This window comes from Oreochromis niloticus, linkage group LG13, assembly GCF_001858045.2.
Source record: "Oreochromis niloticus isolate F11D_XX linkage group LG13, O_niloticus_UMD_NMBU, whole genome shotgun sequence".
In the NCBI taxonomy this organism is placed as follows: Eukaryota; Metazoa; Chordata; class Actinopteri; order Cichliformes; family Cichlidae; genus Oreochromis; species Oreochromis niloticus.
In genome coordinates, this window is record NC_031978.2 from 25,721,758 (window position 1) to 25,746,305 (window position 24,548).

The 24,548-nt window shown below is 41.8% G+C and overlaps 2 protein-coding genes and 1 long non-coding RNA gene across 4 annotated transcripts in view; 1 reads left to right on the forward strand and 2 right to left on the reverse strand.

Annotated features, from left to right (window-relative positions):
* Positions 1–18,487, forward strand: part of LOC102078348 (uncharacterized) — a 95,994-nt gene extending 77,507 nt beyond the window's left edge. For both annotated transcript variants that reach the window (XR_269728.4, XR_269729.4), the window contains one exon: positions 18,058–18,487. This is a non-coding gene — a long non-coding RNA (uncharacterized LOC102078348). The remainder of the gene's footprint in view (positions 1–18,057) is intronic.
* Positions 8,629–13,660, reverse strand: emx2 (empty spiracles homeobox 2). Its single transcript, XM_003441064.5, has 3 exons — positions 12,911–13,660; positions 11,489–11,673; positions 8,629–9,987 (listed from the first exon to the last, which is right to left on the reverse strand). The coding sequence occupies exons 1-3, from the start codon at positions 13,299–13,301 to the stop codon at positions 9,820–9,822; spliced, it is 744 nt and encodes a 247-aa protein (XP_003441112.1). The 5' UTR covers positions 13,302–13,660; the 3' UTR covers positions 8,629–9,819.
* On the reverse strand, positions 15,963–24,191 carry eif3s10 (eukaryotic translation initiation factor 3, subunit 10 (theta)). The gene is made up of 22 exons (XM_013268996.3): positions 24,009–24,191; positions 23,358–23,548; positions 23,130–23,266; positions 22,811–22,974; positions 22,133–22,332; positions 21,808–22,016; positions 21,525–21,696; positions 21,298–21,402; positions 21,059–21,157; positions 20,822–20,938; positions 20,497–20,682; positions 19,951–20,298; positions 19,754–19,858; positions 19,567–19,680; positions 19,344–19,466; positions 19,104–19,257; positions 18,801–18,982; positions 18,608–18,675; positions 18,078–18,514; positions 17,818–17,950; positions 17,479–17,696; positions 15,963–16,842 (listed from the first exon to the last, which is right to left on the reverse strand). The coding sequence occupies exons 1-22, from the start codon at positions 24,055–24,057 to the stop codon at positions 16,652–16,654; spliced, it is 3,702 nt and encodes a 1,233-aa protein (XP_013124450.1). The 5' UTR covers positions 24,058–24,191; the 3' UTR covers positions 15,963–16,651.
* Positions 24,192–24,548: the final 357 nt, after the last annotated feature.

Genomic DNA, 24,548 nt, shown 5'->3' on the forward strand with positions numbered 1-24,548 from the left:
GAAAAGGAGGGAGCAGGGGGACAGCTCAGGCCAAGGTGCAGTGGAGGCGAGGGGCTATGTGCTTTAGCACCTTATTCCTCCATGCATTTCTTTTTTCTTCTTCTTCTTCTTCTTTTTTTTTCAAAGGAGATGTTAAGACCTCAGTCAGAGATCTAATTAGATTCATGGTGAGAATCAGACACCTTTTAACTAGCCTCTGGAGTCCCCCTAAAAGGACAGCGAGATCCAGGCTAAGAGAGGCACAGAGAATTAAATGAACCTACTCCTGCCTTTCATGTGTGAAGTGGTCTGATTTGCCATGTCCTCACCTCCAAATACAAAATAAGCTGCAGCACTTACACACCCCGCTACCATTATACCTCACTCATAAACACATAGAACAGCCTGTGTGTGCGTGCGTGCTTGTATGGGGGGGGTTGGGGGACAAAAAGCTTCAACAAGACCAGGTGCTGTGGCTTTAGCTCTCGTTGTAATTGGACTTGAAAAGACATAGATTGCCATTGCCTCGTTTATACATTCCACACTCGGCGTTGCACCTGTTTATTCTGCCCGCTCGTCTGAGGTGCTGATGCGCACATCGCGTGGCTTCACAGTCAAGCCGCCCCTCATTTCTGTGGGTTACATGCATTTAGAGCTCATATGTTCACACTGCATGCAATTATATGGTTGAAGGCGCTTTAGCCAGCGAGCGTTAGCACCAGTTAGAGTCAGGTGAAGCACAGAGCACTTCTCGGTTGCTGCTAATGCATAATGGAGTGCTGCACGACCGTCGAAGTTGGAGAGTTCCCAGCCAACGCTGGTCAGACTTCAAAGTCTCTCTGCGCTGCTGCCTGTGGAGAGGTAATTATTTCACCTTAAGCTTACGTAAACCGAGTTATGCTTGTTATTAATTAGAAGGTGGCTCTCACAAACTCCACTTGAGATGTTTAGACAGCATCCCTCTCCCTTCAATAAATAGCTAAGCTGTGCAGAGGAAGAACATTATGAGTGAATGGGAGTGAATGATCAGCAAGAGTAATTTAGGTCAGTTTCTCTGTGGAGGTGCTAAGTTGTTCATTGGCCCATAATAGGTGTCACAAACTGAATTACTGCCACCAATCATTTACACCGCCTGTCAAGCAAGGCTCCAGCTCTCCAAGCAGTCACACTGAAACCTGCACTAAAAGCCTTTTCTTGTCTTTCTGCGTTGCTTAAACATGTCAGTGTTTAGATGTCAGACACTTCAGCACACTGTATTTTTTCCCCCTGCCGTAACACATTTGGAACACATGGCCCGCACGGTTTTACAGCAGGGAATTCGAGAACATCTGCCGCCATCGGAAAGACGTAACAAACACGAAGCTTCTCGTACTTTTTCCAACCTCATCTTCTGTATATTACTTCCATATTTGTGTGCTTAATCTCAGCTGAAGTTGCAGCCCTCGGGCTCATGAGACAAAACCACTTCTTTTGTTAGGTGTTTGTGCTGAACATAACGATGTGTATTTAGCCACAACCGAGGACATTCAATTTCTCGAGACAAAGCCACAGACTGTTTTGTCGGACGGTATTTTTCCACGATGGAGCAGAGAACGCAGAGACACCCACTACCAAACCGCAAATGCATACTCGCTCATACAAGACACGCACACACAGTCCTCCACGGAAAATATTGTTTGTGAATATTAGTCATGTTTAAACCGACTTCAAGTGTCTGTTGCGCAGAGGGGGAGGTGGGCTATTATGACAGAACTGACCAGAGAGTTGGCACGGCGTCGCATTGATGCCACAAATGACTTCAGTGTTGTATGAGAAGCTAATGAGAGCTGGCGTAAGAGTTGGATCAGCATTCATGAAGACGTCGCGTGAAGCAGCTGAAACGTCATGAATTACCATGAATTACAGAGTGTCAAGAAACCCCTTCTGGTGTGTTATGAAAACTGCCTGTTGTAAATTAGAATAAAGTGGTCTGGTCAGTGTTGCTTGTCATTCTCCAGTTTTGACTGAGGGTAATTTGGAAAGGAGGGTAAAAGCTCCAAATTCCAAACTAAAGCGTGAAAATGTACTGAATGAGCTGGTAAATATTTTCAGTCTCAAGCCACACTTCTGTTTTTAACTCACACCAAATATATCAACACACACACAAGCAGAAATGTCAAACACTTCATAATGACCTTTGTTGTTAAATGGTAAATAGATAGTTAATTCAACAATTACAGGATTAATTATTTACTACTAACATAAGTATAATTATTCCTGTTTACCAATCATTATTAAGGCAGTAATATAGTTATATAATTAATTCATATGTAGAAAAAAATAATTTTATTCAATCCAATATTATTTATGGGACACCTAAAATTCTAGATATTAAAAAAGAAAGACCCTTCAACATTTTTTAAAATTATATATAGTATAATGCATGGTGTCATAACTGATAAGAGAAATATTGTAGTAAAGCTTTCATTACTGATCGCTGAGCTTGTTCTAATTCTCAGGGCATCAAAATATTGCAGATTTGTCATAACTACTGGCATCACAGAGATACGCAGTGCTCAGTGAGATTATTCTCACTATATATATATATATATATATATATATAATTTCTAATATATTTTTATTTTTTCTAAAACAGGAACTTTTATTATTATTATTAACCTTTATTTAACCAGGAAGATCCCATTGAGATTAAAAACCTCTTTTTCAAGGGAGACCTGGCCAAGATAGGCAGCAGCAGGCGTCTCACAGTTACAGAGATTACTCAAACACAGGCAGCAACAACACACATGCAACAATAAGTGAAAGAACACAAATAAAATAAAATAAAATTCAATAAAAAAAATTAAAAGTCAGTTAAAATGACTATCAATCTAATTGAAACAGTTGCATGTTATGGACTTGGCCTCAAGGATTCATAGTTTAGATCTAAAAGCACTTAATGAAATGAATTCAGTCATTTTCCATTCCTTCTGCAGTTTGTTCCAAGCCGAGGGTGCTAAATGGACAAAAGCTCTTTTACCAAGTTCAGTTCGGGCAAATGGAACAGAAAGCAACAAGTAACCATGCGGACGAAGAGAATACCGACCAGCATGTTTCATTGCAAGCAGGGAACATATATAAGAAGGCAGCAACCCAAGTATCGCCTTATATATATGTGAAGTGACTAATTTGTGTCTGTTTAAGCAACAATATTTTAAAAAATACCAAGATGCCAGCATAAGTAAGCAGCATGTGAGTGAGTAAAATGGGACCCGAAGGCCCCCCTGCCCCAAGCTCACAGTCTTATCATTTACGCCACTGCCCAACTTACCTTCTTAGTTTTAAGTTATTTAATACAATATTATGAACATCAGCTTCAACTTTTAGAATAGCCATGTAAGTAATGTTTATAGTAGCACTGCTGTGTGTTTACTAACTTCTACAAAGATTTGTAAACATCATTTCCAGCTTTACAGTACCGTCAACGAAATGTTCACGGATAGTTTGCAAAATTAAAAAAAAATATATGCAAGTTATCGTTGCTTAAAGCTCATTTTATTGCTAATTAAGGATAGTTTTTATACATTGCCCGCTCTTGTAGGTGCTTCACTGACTGTTGTTTCACAAGCAAATTAATTATCTGGTAAAGGAAACGTCAAAATAGCGCCACCTAAAAGTATTTCTTCTATCACTCAAAAAGTACTTGTATATTATGTTATCATATAATTATTTGTGTTATGATAAACTATAGCTCAGGCTATAAAACAAATTAGAATAATAATTTTTCACCTTACCATACGGTGGTCCAATGCAATAGTTTACAGTTCCACTTTCAAACTGTGCCATTTCTTTTTAGTGTTAACAACACTATGTAAGGCTACAGTACCAGTAGTATTTACTGATATGCGCTTTACTTCAGGCTAATGTTTCTCTTGTTTGCCAACAGTCTATTTTAAAGCCACTTAATGAAAAATCCAAACATCTAAAGTTACACTTTAAATGTGTGTCATGGGCTCAGTTGACTCCTGCGTTGAAAAGGAATAAGGAAAAGCGATGCACCATCCACTACCCAAGAGCATGCAAGCCCCTGTCTGCAAAGACCACTAGTATTTTATTGCTGCTTCACTTCCCAGACACTAAACACTCCACTGCTGTCAGACTCAGCCCAAAGTAACTTGATATTTCATGTTTTTTGGGGGCCAGATTTTGCTCCCTCCCAGTCACCAAAAGGGGGAGACACAGCGAAGCTTTGAGGGGGCAGAAGAACAGGTGCCCACAATTTCACCTGTCTGCTCGGTAACCCATGCTCTGGGAGCTATGTTACACTTCAGCTCTAATTGTAGCCACATTTGCAGCGATTTCACAGGGATGAAGTAGCAGAGGGGAAGTGGACTCAAAAGTCCACTTTTAGAAGTGAGCTAATTTAATTGCATGTGACCATACCCTCACATGGAGCGACATAAAACACGGATAGGAGAACTAGCAGCTTAAATAGAGACGCACACACACACAGGAACAATGGAGCTTCAGCAGGCCATAGCAATACAGCCTGTTTATTCTAAAAGCAGGAGGTCATAAAATCAGGCAGTATTTTCAAAAGTACCTGCAAGCTGCGTCCTGCAAACAGACAGAGCCGTGTCAGTGCTGATGATGTGGGAGGGGACTTGCAGGTCAAGAGACACAAAATAGTTCAGCAGGCACATGTGATATATTTAGTGAGGCCATTGTTTGTTTTATTTAGAGAGCGAATTGAGGATTTTCCAAACTGCAGCGCCCCTGAGGTATTTTATCAGGTGTACAGTCCACCATGTGTTACACATTAGCGAGCTGAAGGGAATGCTGGTTGCAGATACAACCTATAAAATGTTTGGAGGTTGGAACTTCAGAGGACAAGGGGTCGACAGTCGTTCTCTTCAGAGCTGGTGGTGGATATGTGGGAAACACTTATATGCAAATGAAACAGCCTCAAATTACAGCCCAAATTGCCCCTATATCGTTAGAGAAAATAAGCATTAGGAATCTCTGGCATTGCAGTTGGCCATAAGAATATTAATGCATGGAAAAATAGATGTTTACTGCTGCAGCCAATTATAATAAGAAGAGTTTAAGGAGGGGGGTGGGGGGGACAGCTAATAAAGTTTCTGAGGCCTTCCAAACTGAGCTGTGCCTGTGCACTGTGGTTACAGAGGGGAGCACACAGATATGCTGATGGTGTCTGCAAATGCAGGGCGCAAGGCATGATGGGACTGAGGCCTGACAGAGGGGGAGGGCGGCCATTGTGCAGGTGGAAAAAAAATAAAGTTTACTGTTTCTGAAATGCAATGAATATTTCATAGTGAAATGACCATTTGTCACTTGTAGGTCATGTGACGTGTGTGTGTGGTGACCTCGGTGAACATGGGCAATGGAGCACCAAAACCCAGTGAGTGAAACTCTGCATGGGCCTGTCAGAGCAGCTTGTAATGTGCCACTTGGCTTTGTTCATCTATTAACAATCACATTTTGGTGCCAGGCTCTTAGTGTGTGTGTGTGTGTGTGTGTGTGTGTACGATGTCGACCTGCCTTGAATACATTAACTCAAGTGTTTTTTGGTTTCTTTTTTTTTTCTTTTCTTTTCTTTTTAAAGAACACTGACATATTTATATCTTACAGCTTTGGCATTTTTTCAAACAATATATTGATTAATTTTATTTTTTTTTCCAGTATAGGACCTCAGGCGCTAACAAGTTCATTGTCATGTCAGAAAACGCAGCAGGCCGCTGTGATGCCTTTAGGAGCGCTCCGAGAGTGTCTGCGTGTTTAATCGTGCACTTAAACGCCTCACCTCGTTCAAAATCTGAGCTGGAAATAACTTAAGGATAAAGAACGCGTTATTCACCAAGATCTCCACGTCTGCCCAGCTGTGTTCATGCCACTGAAAGTCGGTAGACTAGTTAGTCCGAGTCAGTAACCGCTGACTGTACCCGATGGCAAATTGGAAATTGCTGGGTTCGGAAAACATAATCATCCGAGCACATCGTGGCTGCAAACGCCCCTCCTTCGTTATTAATAATAAAGAAAGAAACTGAATCCGAGGCGTGGATGTTTAATTTATTATTATGTAAGCTATTTGAAGAGTGATTGTATGGTAATTGCTCATTAGTCTTGTATATTTATCGCTGCACCTTATGTCGAGGCCAGGGGAATTGTGCGGGGTTCATTCTCTCGTTTCAAGGATCAATTTCAGAGGCAATTTGTGAAACAGGACAGATCAAGTTAGGCCTGACGTTGGGTCTGTGACGGGGTCGGCCTACAGGTGCCACCTCACAGACATTCATTTTGCCCCCGACGAGATGCTCTTCGAAATGAAACTCCTCCGGCAGACGATGTGTTGACAAACTATCCAAATCTATCCTTTCAGAAGCCACTTCTTCCGACTTAAGAGATTCCAGCTCGATCAATTATTGACTTTGCGCGCTAATACCGAGCCTGTCCTCCCCTTATTCCCTCCCTATTCACATTAGTGGTGTCAGCGGACGTAATTATACCTACTAATTGCAGATTAGAGGTTTTGGGTCAGTGGGGTCACTTGATAGGACCGACTACTCTTTTCAGTGGTGAATAATCATTTCACGTTGCGTGCTAAATGTTTGATGCAGCGGGAGCTCGTTTCCAAAATGTCCAAAATTTACGCAAGAACCAAATTGCGCGTGGACTTGGGATGATTTATGAGGGAGTTTAGCCCGCGAGAGGGGCAGTTTAGGTTTAGATAAGCGGGTCACCAAAGGTCCCCACAGCTGGCCCTTAACGCACAGCACGAGCGTCTGGAAGAAGGATCTAATATGTGAGGGCCCACTTCAACTCATAACGCGCGCACGCTGTTTGAATTCTGTCCAAAGCAATTATATTCATGTGACCTTAGTTTCAAATTGCGCCTGATCGTCCTCTAACAAATGCTAGGATCTGAAAAGAAGAGCGCCTTGAATTTCTCAGACGTAAAAACCTAAATATTACGGAAGCCGCATGCGCGCTTTTGTTAGGAAGATGTCTTTACCAAGACTGCTTTACAGAAAATAATCCCCCACTCCCCCTCCGCCTACAGCTTTTTATTATTTTATTTTAATTTTTTATGTAGTAATAGGTACTTTCAAAATAGAGAGTCTATTCTATTTTTATTTAACAAATTAAAATACAATACACCCGGTGGAAGCTTTTAATTTGGTGAAGCAGATTTTTTTGGATATTGTAGCTTTAAAAACAAAACAAAACGTAATTTCAAAAATAAGATCAAAAATTATTTCCATGCACTACTTTTTTTAAGAGAGAGGGGTTGAAATCAAACGCATTTAAATTAATCAAATTGTGCCAGGCTCTAATGAGAAGCCTGTCCTGTCTCCTGTGTGTCCATGCAGGCGCACACGAGGAGGGGGTGTATGTGTGGTGGTGGCGGGGGGGGAGAGAGTGCGCCAAATTTGTTTGCGGCGGATCAAGGCTCACCGCCTCCACTGCACTTTCTTTATCTTAATTCCAACTTGAAAAGATATAATTATCTAGTTTGAACAGGACTGCTATCAAATCCTTCTTTATAGGCAGGGTAGGGAAAAGCTCGAGTGGATTGTGAAGCTCTGAGCCGCTCGGTGTTGCCCGAGATAGGAGTAATGAAGTTGTGGAGTCCGGAGATACAAAGGGCATTAACCTCATTAGCATGAAACCTTTTCTTCTAACTATTGTGGGACCCTTTCAGTCCTCTAATCCCCCCTATTTCAAAGCTGGGTTTGTAATAAAGCTTTTAGGGGGTTTTTTCTCCAAAGCTAATGGTATTCTCTATAGATTTTTATTGCTGTTATAATCTATGGGCCGATTAAGAATTCCCTATATGCCATGCCCCCCCCCCCCCCCCCTCCTTCCTAACCCAAACCACAAAAACACCACTTTTTACTTTATGAAACAATTAAACAAACACGTGCACCTCCGCGAGAAACACCGAAGTTAGGTTTGCTGTGCTGTTCGCGAGGAAACAAACAAAAACCATCATAATCTAGTTTCAATTTGTTAAGATTTCTTTCTGCTTTCGTGGTTTTGTTGTTTTGTTTGTTTGTGTTTAAGTGAGAAATCATTTCCTGCATCTCTCTCTTTTTTAATGCGCTCACGGGCTCCAAAAAAGAAGTCCTGTAATGTTTCCGCTCGGTCCAAAGCAGCAGCTTGCAGCATGATTGGAGCCTAAAAGACAAGATTTTAAACAAAGATCCCATTTTTTGCAGCACATTGCAACCTTCCCTTATCGCGTCGTGAGGGGTAGTCAGATTGTACTAAGTTATGTCCAACCAAGCCCCCCTTGGATCCGTGGATTAAGAGATTAAAGTTGACCACTGGGCAATGCATCCCCTTTCCCCCCCTCATATTACTCGCATGATAATTGCCCAAACTGATTTGCACTTTCACAAAAGCTTGTAGGGACTCTTTGTAGCCGGAGCGGAGCAGACGCTGCAGCTCCTGGAGGAAAAAAAATGCTTTCTGTGTCAGACTGAGAAACAAATGCAGGGCTGAGGAAAACAAATTACATGCTGCAGAATTTTTCCTCTCTTTGTTTTTTAAATCATCCTATAAACGCCACTTCAGCGCGCCTCGCTGTGCGCTAAATGATTGCGCATTTCCAAAAAAAGAAAAAAGAAAGAAAACCATTAAGGTTGCTCTGCGTAATCAAAAGTCTATACTTTTACTGCGCGCGACATATTGATAAAACTTTATTGACAAAATATTGACAATTACATACTTCTTGGAAGTATACTTTGTGTTAAAATTGTAGCAAACTTAACACAAACACAAAAAAGTATTTACATTCTGTAAAAGCGGGTTTAACAGAAACATTAACTTTGTTTTAGCATTTCTGTACATGGAATAACGCTCAGTGCTTTTTTTATTTTTGCTCTCTCTCCTCTCTTTGTCAATTCTTGCTTTTTAGTCCTTCGTTTCAACTTTCACTGGAGGGTCAAGTCCTGACAGAAGGCTGTGTGGGGGCCACAGCGACACATTGGTAAAGCTTTAGGTTAAAGGAATGTCCTGATACCTTCCCTTTAAGTACTTTGTCTGTGGTCTGATTCACTTATTTTTTAATTTTTTTATAGAAAGATGTCATTTTTTTCATCGAAATTCCACTTTTCTTTCCTTAAAAAAAATTAAAAATAAACACCATAACGCAGCACCGCTACTTCATATGTTTTCACAATCACTTTTACACGAGAATCATTAATTAAAGACTGCACACATTGTAAAAAGGAAGAAGCACGACATCTCTCAGTTTGAAAATAGAGTTGGAAACAAAACTGATTATTCCTCTTTTTTGTTGTTGTTGTTTCTGTTTTTCCTTGGTTTGCGAAAACTCGTCAAATTAATAACAGCTACCAGGAAAAAAGAAGAAAAAAAAACTAGACCATGCATTTCAAGTTTTACAAAAAAAAAAAAAAAAGCAGTTTGGTGTTTTGGTATATCTTACGTGGAAACGATTTTTTTTGTTTAAAAAAATAAGAGGAGGAAAAAATAATAATAAAAGCCTTCTGAAGTGCAAACGTCCAATGTGAATTGGAGAAAAATATAATTAGGTGTTGGTTGTAGGTGGGGGAGGGTGGGGGAAGGGGGGTAGTAGTGGTGGTTGGTGCGAGAAAGGGTTCAGGTAGGTGGACTGAGACACTGTCGGTCACATTTCCCTGGGTCACTCGGACTGACAGACCCGCGTGGTGACAGCAGTGTCAGTCGGGCTTGTCTCACCCTCAGCTGCCGATCTCCGGAGATCTGAAATGTGACATTGGCTTTGTACCCTCTCACTTGTCTCTACACGGCATCCTGTATCCATGTCCTCCTTCATTCAGGCGCATAGTCTTTATTTTAATCGTCCGAAGTGACATCAATTTCCTCCGGGCTCGCCTGTTTAGTCGCCAGTCTCCACCGGTTTATGTGATGCGATCCTTTCTTCTTCTGCTGAGACTCCGAGCCCTCCTCTTCCAACTTCTGTCTCTTGAACTTCGTCCGTCGGTTCTGAAACCACACTTTTACCTGCAGAGAGAAGGGGGGGAAGAAACCAGAGAGGGAGAGAGAGAACAAACCCGTATCAGTATCACGAGATAAACCGCGATTGGCCAGTGCGTAAAACCAAGCGTGAATAGGATAGCAGGGCTAAAAACAAGCAGAGAGTTCAGCAGAAATAACAATAATTTTTTAAAAAGGCAAAATGTGACCTGCACCTAAGGAAACAGCCGCCAGAAAAAACAAACATCAATTATAGTTCCAGTACAGCACGAATACATGCCATTAAAAATCATGTCATTGTTAATTACTCCAATTATTCTTATTAACTCACATAAAAAAAAAGAGCGACTTCCGCCTTAAAAAGGTCAACCCCCACTTCTATTAACAATATAACAGGACAGAGTCTTTTCCACATCACGCCTTAAAATTATGGGGAGAAAAAAACAGGAAAATGAGACAAGGAGCTGTGACACAAATAGAATATTTTATAAATAAGGTTCACTATTGTTGTAATGCGCGGAGAAACTTTGACGCCATACCCAAAGTAGGTCAGAAATTTATTTTCTTTTTTTTTAGATTTTATTTTAAAACAAAAATGTCAGCATGTGGATGTCAAGAGAAATAAATGTCTCTGAGGCACGTTTAACATATATGTCCACACGCTCCTCTAAGTGGATTTGTCAATAATCGGTACCGTGGGGGGAATTAACAACATCTAAATCGATAAATTATCTGTTCCTGTTTTGTCGCTGTGCAGCCCTTTCAGCTCTTTAATGGCAACCGAGGTGCGTTTAATAAGCCTTCAGTGGGCTAATTGAAGTAGGTGACGGTTCATTTCTCCCTTCAGCTCCTCCAAAAGGCCCCGCCGTCTAAAGGAGACACAGCGGACAAAAGACAGCAGGCTGATGGGCTCAAACAGCATCTTAAATATGGCAGGGGGAATTCACTGAACCCGCCTCGCTCTTTGTATCTCCTACCCTATAAAATGGTTAACTGGTTAATTTGCCCTCCATTTTGAAAAGGCAACATTCTCTCCCCCCCCACCCCAAAACAAAGTAATTCAACCCCCTCCTGGAATGAGGTTAGGCCTACACAATGACGGTGGACTGGCTCCAGCAGAAAGCCTCTGTCTTCAAATGACAACGTGGAAACGGTGTGCCACCTGATAATTTCGCGTTATTGTTTGGCAAATGATAAGCAAATGATAACACCCCGCTTTAGTGCCGCGCGTAAATACGCACACGTTTTACAGGCCTGATTGAAGGCTCCATGACGCACGTTAAAAAAAATAAAATAAACAAACACCTAAAAAGTAACACACCGTCCTCCAGGACAAGCACCACAACACAGTCAGCTTTTATAATAATCTCTTGAACCACTGTAAAATGAAAGTGGGGATTTCCTAAAAGCCAAAAACACGACACGACGCGCTGAGAAGCAGCATTGAAACAAAAAACACACACACAAAGTGAGAGCAGGTGAGTGGAGAGAGAGGGCGGAATGTCGAGTAAAATCCTGTGCTTCTTACCTGAGTTTCTGTGAGGCTAAGGCTGTGGGCGAGCTGCTTTCTTTCTGCTCCCACCACATAATGGTTTTTCTCGAACGCGTGTTCGAGCCGCAGGAGTTGCGAAGGTGAAAAAGCTGTCCGGATTCTTTTGGGCTTTCTGGCCAGCGCGTTGTGCAAAAGGAAGCTCTCTGGACTCGTTTCATTACCTAGAAGCGAGCAGAAAGCGAGGATCCTCAGTGACTTATTCAAATATATATGTATATTTTATAAGATGTTAACTATTCCATAAGAAACAACAGGCCTGGGCGCAGCTAGAGGACTGCAGTCTCCTGAGGGACTATAAAAGAGGACGATAATAAAGTCCAAATAGAAGCTGGACATTAGTCAATAAAAAGCCACACGCCGTGTTTATGAAAGTGTGTGTGTGTTTAAATTAATCATTATTGAAGGTTTCTTCTTTTAATATCTGTCAGTCCTTCCGTGTGAAGAGAAGAGGGAAACAAATAAAGCAGACGTATAATCCTGGACTTAATTAAATTAGCTCTTTGTGAACAAAATGTAAATCGACAACACCCAAAACCACCTTAGAAATTAAACTGAAAATACATTCAAGGAAAATAAAAAATAAAAATAAAAAATTGTGCTGTCACTTGCAGGAAAAACAAACCAAACCAAACCAAATCAAACAAATAAAAATAATATTCAGTAATAATATTATTAATAATAACAGTCACATAAAAATACCACAAATTCATCCCCCGAAATCAACAATGCTAAAGTTCTCAGGCCAAACCAACTTAAACAATAAATTTACAATTTACTCATATTTTGTCTAATGTCAGGTTCAGAAATTTAGGAACAGCATAATCATATAATTACACATTTAGCTCAAATAAAAATTTATTTCTTTCTTTAAAAAACAAAACTAAAAAAACTAAAAACAAAAAAACCTGCTGTAACAGGTCTTTAAACCGCAGACTAGCGAAATGCATTCATTGCGTTTCTGGATATAGATCATGCGCTATATATAACCTGCAGACTACCGGTGTACAAACATGTCAGAATTTCTACTCTTTTAAAAAAAAAAAACGTGAACACATACTCCAAAGCTGCAGGCGTCCTCACAAGCCCAGCCACAAATATTTCTTTGCTACAGATTATTTTTCTTTCTCCAAAATCGAAGAAATTCGTTACGAGGTCATTTCTTTTTACAGCTGCGACACCTTTAAAACTAGTTTTGGCACTTAACGACGCTTCTCTTTAAAACTGTTCTGCTACAGCTTCAAATATATATTTATATATATTTTTACACCACCTTGCTCTCAGCTTAACACAGTCTAAAAAAACAAAACAAAAATGAAATAATAACAAAAAAGAAAATGCTACAGTCCGTAGTTGTTCGTGCGTAAAACTCATCCAAAGTCGAACACTTTGACAACTTACCTTGAAACCTGTGACCCAAGTACCTATATCTGTGTAATAACCAGGGGTAGAAAGTTGAGGGGTCTCTTTGCTGGCTGGCAAAAAGCGGGTGCGGACTGTGTGAGGATGAAAGCGGGTGAGCGGCCAGAGCGTGCGGCGGGGCCACCGGATGCACTGGAACGGTAGAGTTTGGCGGATGAGAGACCGCCTCGGCAAAAACCAAGTCCGGGTTAGAGTAGACGCCCCTGCCGCCGGAGTGAAAGCCGTTCAGAAATGGGTTCATCTGGCCGGAGTTTGCATAGCTGAGAGCCGCTGGCCTGATGGGCTCCTCGGTGCGGGACGCCGGTACCGGATTATCCTTCGCCACTAAAGACTCTATAGTAAAACACCTCTTGGGTGTAGGTTGAAACATGGTCTGATAGTCCAGATTCCCCAGTTTAGGTTAAAGTTGTCGTAGGCGCTCTTGCTTGAAAAATACTCCACACCCAAGGAAAAAAGGGGGAAAGTTTCTGCGCAGTAAACAAGTTAGGAAAGGGCGGCGGGTAGTGTCGAAGAAGCCAAAAAATAAAAAGTGCTCGGCTACTCCCAGACTAATCCATGGATGTGATCGTTTTCCTCGCCGGCTTCGTGCAGGCAGATTTGTTAGTTCATGAGCCTAATTAGCGCTGCAGCCCCATAAACAGCTTCCTCTGAAGGCTGTAATGGCATGGTGATTGGTCGCTGCCGCTGCTGCTCGCCTTAAGGTGGAGAAGGGGGAAGACGCTTAAAAAGTGCGTCAATGGGAAGCAGGGGCGCGGAGAGGCGGACTCGAACGCGCAACACGGAACGGATTCGTTCAGAGAAGAGCCCCCCGCGTGCACGCACACATGCCCGCACGCGCACATGTAGACACACAGACACATGCATCCACTCGTGGGCACATATCTCCAGGACATTTAACACATTCAACTAACCAGTAGAAAAGGTAGCCTGCTTATTTGCATTTACTGTCTACGACAGGTTCGGGCAGATTTTTAAAGTGAGTGTGTGTTTGTGTGTGTGCTGTTACTACTAGAGGTGATTACTTTAAAATATGCAAAAACAATGTGGCGGCAGCACATCAGCTCTGTTTGACTCTCTTTTTGGGATGCTAATGGAATGGAATAAATGGAATTTTTCAGCAGCCGCTTATTTGCGCAATTAGTCGGATTTAATTTATTTTTCTATATTTTCCTGTTTTCTTTTTGTTTATTTATTTATTTGTGACTGGACATTTGTAGAAAATTCTTTTTATTTCGTTGCTACTTGTTTCCATTTGTCCCGATTCTAAGATCAGCATTAGTATGAGTTCTACGCTGACACGCTTACATTTGTGCAGAATGGTTTGTCGGAGACGCAGACGCGCTAAAGCTCAGATTTAGAGGTGTTTCTGCTTTTTTTTTTATCTAGTGTGCGGGACACGACCCTGAAACAGTCAGTGTTCAGTAACACTGATGAGTCGCTGTGTGTCAGCCGGTGAGAGCTGTTTATTAGTGTACCTGTGCGAGTGCGACCTGTCACCCCTGCGTGCAGATCAGCGGCTGACGGCAGCAGCACGAAGCTGCAGCCATGTCCGCGCACAGCGGGCCTTCACAAAGAAATGATACACACTTGGAGTGCGCGCAGGCTGCTGACAAGTGAACTGATGCATCCCCGAAATGAGAAAATGATGTATTGCCTATCGACAGCCTAGGTCCAAGTGTTTGGAGATTATTTCATCATTTTATGCCCTTTTTTGTTTTTGTTAATTTAAATTTAAATTATTTGGCCGCTCCTTGTAAAGCTGATACATGTTTCAAGGAAAGTTTCCAACCAAATACATATAATCAGAATTATTCCACTTATTATTATCATCATCATCATTATTATTATTATTGTTATTATTATTATTATTATTATTATTATTATTATTCACATGGAGTTTAGGCTTTACTCATTTATGCTGTTAAGTGTCCCTGAAATGAAATGTGGCCTATAAAAAAATCAAAGACTGGAGCACTGAAAGGGCTTCCCAGCGCTATCAGAGCACCAGCATGCCCACACACATACACCACACGCACGATGCATCTTGTTTAAGATGTTAAAAAACACATTCCAGTTTATTATTTTCAATACCTGGAGGAATCTCCCAGAGGTGGATATTTCCCATGTTTTTTAATTCAATTCGCTTATACAGTTCAATCAGAGAGAGGCTTTTATTTTGCATTAAATATCAGCCTATTATTATTACTATTATTACTATTATTATTATTACTATTACTTTTATTATCATTATTATTATTATTATTATTATTATTATTATTATAGGGTAGCTCAAATCGGGCATTCAAATTCAAAATGCCAACGCAGTTTTGTTGTTGGGACAACAAACTCCCGCCCTGCTGAGGGTGTTTTCTTACTTTACAGCTCCAGCAGCATGTTACGGGTTTTGTAATTGCCTCCTTTCTGACCACCTCCTGCTTGTTTATATTTTTCCTGAGTTTTATACCCTCAGTTAACTGATGATCTTAGGCACGAACCAACACGCTTCCCTTTTTCACATGGTGACGCGTCTGTCTTCTTTCTGGTGTTTTACCGACCTCTAGTGGTTACAGAAAGAAAGGCTTTAAAAGATCGCCAGCGTCGTACGGTCGTAGCCTTCACAAGCAGTTTTGAATTATTGTTATCTTGTTTGCCAGGCCAGCAGTCTGACCGCTCCTAAATATTTGGGCATACATGTTTCAGTTTCAGCCTCAAGGTATCCAAGAAGTTCTGGATTACGATGCAACATTCCCACGTGTTGTTGTTTATACATTAGCAGTGATACTTCAGTGATGTGGGATTAATTTAGAAACCAGAAACCAAAATCTAAACGAAAAGCTTCATCATGTGCAAGTATCAACATAGTTGCTTTACTCATTTAAATGAAGTATTAAAATGCATTTGCAAGCAGGCTTTATTTCTAAAATGTATATTCATAAGGTTATCTGTGGCTTTATTTGATCTGAGTAGGCAAAGCTGAGGACAGCATGCTCTAACATTTTTTTAATATCCCATTCAAGACAAAGAACATATCCCTGGTGAGCATTGTCTTTATTAATAAAGGCTTTATCTGTACACATGCAACCTGGCATGATACCATTGATTGCAGCAAGATAGAAGCACACACTGGATATGAAGCCAGACCATTTCAATACTCTATGCATGCACATCAAAATGTAAATTCCACTAGTTCTTTAACAGGTTAAAAAGCATCTCATATTAGATGGAAGAGCTGAAATAACTGAAGCAGGTGACAAGATTCATAGTCACTGCCATTAGAAGAGTTGTAGATCTGTGCCATAACATAACATCTATGCAAAGTACAGTCAATAAAAGAGGCAGTTGGTGGTACACTGAGTTTGCATTGAATATTGTAGCAGGTTCACTGGTTTGCATGTAGGTCAGATTAACTTCACTAAGGTAAGAACATTTCTAACCACTGGGGGTTACAGTAATGTTTCACTGAAACCTAAGTGAACACAAGTTCATTGGTTAATGGTGTTTGGAAGGTGAGGAGTTTCTGGTTCAAAACTGTAGGTCAAAATAAAAATAAAACAAAATCACTTCCCAGGAAACTACATTCTACAAATGCTCAAATCAAATCAAAGGTATTTTTTGGCCACCAATGAAACACTGTGGCCAACAGAGTGATGTGGTATCTATGATTATTAGAATTATTATTATTTTAAATCATTTTTTATTGATTGAGGCATGAGCTGAGGTTCAGCGGCGAACGGTGGTCCAGCCATCATCATCTGTCTCATTTTTGGTGCGGCGAAGGTTTTCTTTGTCAGTACGCCAGCCCTTCTCTCCATCAGCGTCACGATCACGGTCCCGTTCTCGTTCTCGTTCCCTGTTTCGGTCCCTGTCACGCTCCTCACGTTTATCGTCACCTACACGACGCCAAGAACCACCTGTGGGGAACAAAGATATTTTGTAGAAAATATTCCAGCAACGGAAGGTTTTATGTTTTAACTGTAGAAGTTTTGTGTGTCCAAAGTGGATGATTTCTTTAAAAAAAACAAAAAAGCTTATGTAGCAGAGCATGTATTAAATGGGTATGCAGTGCCCTCTGCTGGCTGAATAAGTTATCTTCACGTTGAAATTTTTGACAGTCACAAGATGAGCTCAGTGGATTGAGGATGGAGAGTTGGATCAGGGACAACAGCATCTACAGTGTTTTAAATCTCTCTCAACTGCGATTATTTTTTATTTGATTTCAGCAAGATAAAAACCACAGTGATGTTGTGCACATCAGTTTTCTTTTAACATCTCTTAACAACAAAAGTGTTTGGGAACAAGCCATACTAGTTTTGGAATCAAAATGTTCTCCATTCAAGCTTGATATAGGATTATTATTAATAAAAGCAGAGCTTAAATTATTGGTAAATCTCTGCAGTTTTTTTTTTTAAATTTTTATTTACATTTCATATAGCAATTTTCTGAAACAAAGTTGCCATTTGTCCATAAAATAAATTACTAAGATCACAGTTAAAGAGATCAAACCCAGCAAAGACACTGAAAGCAAGTCTAAAACATGCTCTGCTCACCATCATCAGGATCTCTGGGTGGGCCTTTGTTGTCACGATCATCACGGCGATCTCTGTCACGACGGTCTCTATCGCGGCGATCATCACGGTCGCGGCGATCGTCTCGATCGCGTCGATCATCTCGATCACGTCGATCGTCGCGGTCTGCCTCCTCTCTGCGAGATTCTCTCCAGCTGCTTCCCTCATCAGTACCCCCTCTTCTCCAGATACCATCCTCTCTGTGAACGCACAGTGACACCAATTATAAACTCTGCCAACAACTACCTGAAAAGCAAATTGTCACATCCTCCGTGGTGCTACGAATAACTCAGCATACAGGCATAGATCTATTAGCCCCACCTCTGTGGACGACGCTCTCTGTTGCGGTCGCTGGATCTTTCGTCTCCTTCACCATCATCTCCATCATCATGGGGGCCACCACGGGGAGGTCCCCAGCTCTCCTCTCTGGCCTTCTCTCGCTCACGCCAGCCCCCTATATCAGAGGCATTCATTATCATCATTTTATTAAGACTTGACATTTAGGCACAGACCAGCTTCCTGGCTGTTGGATAACAAGACTTTTCTATTAATTACTGATAGGCAATTGGCTACAGACTTACCAGGTCGGCCCAGTGGTTTCCAGGGTTTGGCGTCATCACCACCACGACGTGGCCCATCATCCATACCTCTCCTTCCAACTCGGTCATCATCTCCTCTTCTGGGGCCCCAGTCGTCATCAGCTCCACGCCTGGGTCCCCTGGACTCATCCATGCCTCTACGAGGACCTCTGTCATCATCAAAGCCACGTCTAGGACCACGGTCGTCATCTCCACCACGCCTTGGACCACGATCATCGTCGAAACCTCTGCGTGGACCACGGTCATCATCCAACCCTCTGCGAACAGGGCGGTCTTCATCGTCACCACGGCGTGGGCCTCGTTCATCGTCAAAGACCCTACGGGGACCTCTGTCCTCTCCGCTTCTACGAGGACCATCTCGTCTGAAAGGTAACTCTTTCTCCTCCTTGTCATCATCTCGACCGTCCTGTCTCCAAGTCCTAGGGAGCACACAGTTGTTGTTAAAGAAGCCATTCATAGCTGAGTCGGCAGTACAAGAAGAAAAGCAGGAACTAAGTGTTAGTGAGACACACCTGTCTGGTGCAGGACGACGCCACTCTGAATCCCCACCCTCTGTGCGTCGTCTCCATCCTCCCTCCTCCTTTTAACAGAATCACATGATACTTCAAGATTACTCAAAGTCCTGTAGACCATATTATCCTTACACAGCCTATCCCAGCCATCTTGGGGTAAGCAAAAGCAACTTATTAAAAAACACATCCAAACCTTTGGCTTCTCCTCCTGTGGGACCCTTCTCTCCTCCTCACGGCGTCGTTCTCGCTCCTCAATCTCCTGCTGACGAAGACGCTGCTTCCGTTCTTGCTCCTCAAGCTTTCGTAGACGCTCCTGGTACTCCCTCTCCTCCTCCTCTCGCTGCTCTTGTTCCAGGCGTTCACGCTCTTCACGCTCTATTTAAAAATTTTTAAAAAAGCAATTTCCTTCCTGGTTCTCTGTGGAATATGAGCTCCTGTCCTAGCTTTATGAGGACAGGTTGGATCATGGATTCGACTGAAAAAAAATTGTACAGACCTTTCTTGAGCTGCTCCTCATGAATACGCTGTGCCTCTTCTTCTTTTTCCCGGTAGTAAGCATTACGCCTGTCCTCTTTGCGCTGTCTCTTTCTGTCTTCCAGGCGCTTCTTCCTTTCCTCTATCAAGCGCTCTTGGAAAGCCTTCAGTTTTTCCTTTAAAAGGCACAGAATTGAAGCTAAAAGCACTGCTTCAGTCCTCATAGTCAGCTAATGCTCAGCGATTGACTAGGCAGTCTTACCTCATAAATGAAGCTACGAGCAGCTGTTATTTTGGACAGGAAGTTCTCTTTGTCCTCCATCATCCTGGACATGCGCTTCTTGTGCTCCAGAGCCTTCTCCCGTTCAACTTTCATGGTACTAATCTACATAAAGAGAAGAACAACTTGTTACATTCCAGATGCTCAGATTTTTTACATTTGTTTTTATCTCTTTATGTAACGTGCTTTTTCCCTGCCCACTTACCCTCTCCTCCTCCTGCAGCTCCCACAGTTCCATATCCTTGACACGCTGCTCTTCATAAGCTTTTTTGATCAGGGGAATCTCCTCCAGACGCTTTGCCCTCTCAAAATAGTCAATCTGAAGAGAAATAAGACTTAGGGCCCAGTACATATTTAAGTTATCAATACTTTTGCTGATTTAATACCATTACCTTTTTCTCCTGGTTCTTCAGACGCTCCTGAAGTTCTTTCTTCTCCTTCTCCAGCTGCTCCACCTGTTTAGCCATGATGAAGTCAGGGTCCAGTTCTTCCAGGTCCTGCAACAAAACCAGTTTGTTAGATCTACATTAAAAATGTAATCCATGTGAAATTTACCCAGATCAAGTTGATTCTGGCTACATTTCATCACCTCAATGTCGATATCCTTGAAAGCCTTTGCTCCAAGTTCAGTCTTCTTGATCTGCTCCAAGCGCTCACGGGCATTCTTCTTCTTGATCTGCTTGTGCTCCTCCATGATGCGCTCCTTCTCCCTTTCTTTGGCCTCCTGCCGCAGACGCTCCTCCTCTGCCTTGCGAACCTTCTGCATCTCAGCCTCCCGCTGTTCTAGCTCCTCCTTCTCACGCTGAATGTTTAAGCTCTCCAGACGCTCCTTACGCTCTTCGATGGTCTGTCTACGAGCCAGGATGCGCTGGTGATCCTTGCGGGCATTTTTCAGGTAGGCAGCGATGGCCTGTTGGTTATGCTCCTCTCGCTCTTGCTGAGAAAAGAATAATTAAAAAAAAAATAAAATAAAATGCACTTGAATTCAAACAAAGGCATAACATGAGTAATGTTTTAAATATAACATGAAAAATACAGTCACTGTATGTACATTAATAAAGAAAAAAAAAAAAAAAAAAAGCGCTGTATATTAGGTGCCTCTGGTCACTGTGTATCAGTTAGAGGTTGAACTCACCAGGATGGAGGCAGGCTTGATGACCTGTATGGCTTTAGCCAAAGATGCAGACATGGCAGTGAGCTGGTTCCTTATCTGCTCTGACGGCATGTTCTGCAGGAAAGGTCCAACAGGAGCATCCTCTTTGGTTGAGTAGTTCAGATCAGAGCCGAAGCTCAGAGTTTTAGAGGTGTGGTCTATTCTGACCTACAAGACACAAAGAAATGTTAGATAATCTACAAAAACGCAGCATGTTACTTCAGTAATAGCTCACATCCCTGTTGCTGGACCATCAGTAATGTCAGTGTGGAAAAAACAACATCATCTCTACCAATGTGAATCTTACCTGCAGATCACAGTGCCGTGCAGCATCTACAATGGAGCGCTCCAGCTGGAAGGCGTCCACAAATGGAACCAGAGAGGCCAGACGACTGAACTCGATGCTTTGATAGATCTGTGCAACCTAAAAATTTAAAAAAAAAATGAAGACAATTACAACCATTTCAGGGTAGAAGTGATTTAGAAAAAAAGATGAACCAGAAGAGAGAGAGAGAGAGAGAGAGAGAGAGAGAGAGAGGATTACCTGTTGCAAGAGCCTCAGGATGGTGTTACTCTGCAGATGTGGGACATACTGCTGAAGATCAGGTTCCTTCTCAGCCTGATCTCTCACCCAGTTTAACACCTGGAAGAGAAGGACATTACAAGCAACAATAAATGTTAATTAAATTAATAAACTTCAAGCTGTATGTAAGAAAATGAACTGAACGACAGCTCCTTGTAATTATTACGTCTGCTGCTGCCACATGGAGCTGGACAGTTTACCTTGGTCACTCTCCCGCTCAGCTTCAGAGGATGAAAGTCGACCTCAAGCCAGTTGTAAAGTTCTTTCACATCAGGTACAACATACTGCAGCAAGTTAAATCTCACCTAAAACACAAAAATCATACATTTGACAAAAAATTTAAAACAAATTAAAGAACAGATAAAAACAAAAAACTATATTCTTAAAAGGCTGTAAAAATTTCTCTTTTCTTGAGCGCATAATGTACCATATCATTAATGAGACTTTGGCGGGTTGGTGGAGACTGCAGGGCCAGGAGGGTAGCTAGCCTTCGGTGTTTCTCAACAATGATGCCATCCATGTCCAGCAAGCGAGCAATATCGGTACGCTCAGGGGTGATGGGAATAGACAGCGTAGCCAGGAGGACTCGGGTAGACATCCTGAAAATTGAAAGTAAATTTTAATACATATTTGGTCACGATCAAGTTTTTAAAAAAAACAAAACCCAAACAAACACTGGTGCATTTATCCACAAGGAATTAATGGAATACCGCTGCATCTCCTCTTGGGTCAGATTCTTTCGCATCTCCCTGGACAGATGATAGAGCCGGTGAAGGGTGCAGGCATGGAAGAGAGCGTTTCCAGATTTCCAGAACACAGTAGACACCTTGTTGTAGTAGTTGGCCATCAGCTGTGGTTTGGGAGGCTTCTTGGAAAGAGCAAACAGGCCATGGATGTCCTCAACAGCCTTGAACGCTTCCTGAGAGGAGAAAGAATTAGTACCATTAATTTTACTTTTACAATGTTGGAGGCATTGTGGAGGCAACCGATATGAAAATGCTTGTGTAGTTGTCGAAGAGTGTTAGGCAGACTAACCTGCCACAGCTCCATGCTTATAGCGCTGTCCAGCTGCACCAGACGTGTCTCCAGGTGCATGGACTGACTTTCAGGGTTGTTCAGATTGATGGCAGTGCTCTGGTTGTGATGGCGCTGGATCTGACCCAGATGCATGCGCAGGTTGTCACAGAGCTTACGAAATTCTGCCTTGCGGGTGTACTGAAGGCAAAACTTGAATGCTGCAGGGAAGGTAGGAAGATAGAGAATTTAGAGCCTCGTACCTAAAGGTTTTAACTGTAAAAATGTTTGCAGTTGCAAAACTATTCAGTTATTTAATATTAATAGTAACAACAACAATAACTGTTCACTTTGACAATTAATTTAATCTGTTACATTATATCTTATTACATCACATTGCTTTGCGTAACTACTGTAATACCTTGAGGATTAGCTAATCCTAGACTCACAGCAAACAGACTAGAAATACATTTCTGAATTATAATTAAATGACTTGATTGGGAAAGATTTTTGTTTTGTTTTATAAAACATCCTATACATGCATTGGTGTTAATTAACATCCATATACAGAAAATGATTAAAAATACAAAAACTTTATATTAAGATGGTAGTAAGCAGCCTGGAATACTGACTTAGCACTATAACATGACAACATGAAAACAGGCAGTATTTAAAAAGTAATTTGATGCGTGTCCCTACCTTGCTGTGCAATGTCATGGTATAGACGCTCCACCTTGGAGTTGTTTCTCAGCAGGTCAAGGCATTGGCGGTAGGACTCCCACAGGAACTTCACCCACGGAGTAAGGAGCAGGCGATCAGTACGATCCTGAGTGTCCTCTCCACTCACAGCACTCAGGAGCACGCTAAAATCAAAACAAGTTCCACATTAGTAAAGTTTATTTATTTAACTGAAAAAACAAATCAAAGTTTAAAGTTAAATCAAATACCAGCCCTAAGAAATGAATCAAGTCATTTGTTAAACAGCTGATTTACTCTATAAAAACTTAAGCAGCATCACCTTTCTGGGGTCTGGATGTTATCCAGATCTTCGATGTCCAGGACCATTTGCTGGGACTCCTCCTTGGCTGTCTCAGTCTTCTCCTCTGCCAGCTTCAGGTAGGCCCTAACCACATCCTCCAAAGACTTGATGTTCACCTGGAAACAAAAAGCGCTTACATTTAGACGAAACTGCTATTTTGCATAAATTATTCTGTGTGTGCAAAAATCACAGATTTTTCTTGCAGACCTGCTGGCAGATGTTCTTGTACTGGTAGAGACCCTCCTTGGCCAAGTGACTCTTGCGAAGATCGACGCAGAGCTCCAGATATTTGAGCATAATGGGCTCGTGGATCTTCTGCCATGTTCGGTGTTTCTTGCTTTTGATGACATCGTACAAGACATCCAAGGCCGGCTGCTTCTTGCCAACCTCAAGAAACTCTGCGCAAACACGTTAAAGTAATATAAGTCAACAATAAATGCGTAAAGTCCAGCATCATTAAAATAATGCAAACGCTTCAAACACCGTGGTTAGCTAGCGCCGGCTGATTAGGCCGCTGTTGGTGCGCCGTGATAGTAGGATCTACTTACAGCACCGTTTCCCAGGCAGTGTTAACAGCACCGTAAAGCTACTTGGAGGGTTAACAGCTCTCTGGCAGCCACTTACTTTTTCTAAAAAGTCTTTGTTTTTGTAATTAAAAAACTGCTTAGACTGTTGGCTACATACCAACACAGCTCCACAATTTCGATATGGCTTCCCCGCCATCCGGCTAGCGTTAGCAGTTAGCCCGGCCGGCTAACAACAACGAGTCACCAACCGCTAACGCCAGCTAACCCTTCGCCCAGTAGTTAGCATGGATGTGGCCCATCTGTTAAAACACGAAGCCGTTTGTATACTCACCGTTCGCTCGTTTCAGAGCATTCTCTGGCCGCTGAAAATACGCCGGCATGTCGATGACCTTTTAGCAAAGCTCAAAATTGGTTGACTTGGATTAATTTTAAGAAATTTTACCAGTCCATCAAAGCCACGCACTCACCCTGTGCAACGGTGCTGGCTGAGAAAGGAACAACCTCGTGAGTGGCCTTGGTAGGGTTGCCAGTTGCTTAACGTGTTATCCCTCCCCCCAATTCCACACTGTGTGCGCCGCATCTGTGTGGCGGTGAAAGGAAATAAAGACAATAAACCTGTACGTTTATTGTCTTGTCTTTATTGTCTCAGCGTATCCGCGTAGTGTTGTTATTATTTTGTGTCACTTTTGTCATTTGTAAACACATCCCTTTCACATCTTGTTGACCTTTTTGGATATGCAAACACATAAGATAAGTTGATAAATGATTCAGTTGTGGCATGTTTTCGGTAACGGAAATACGATCATTAAAATGATAGAGTTTAAAACAGGAAATAACTTGTAACTCTTATGCTTTTATGAAAGTTTCTATA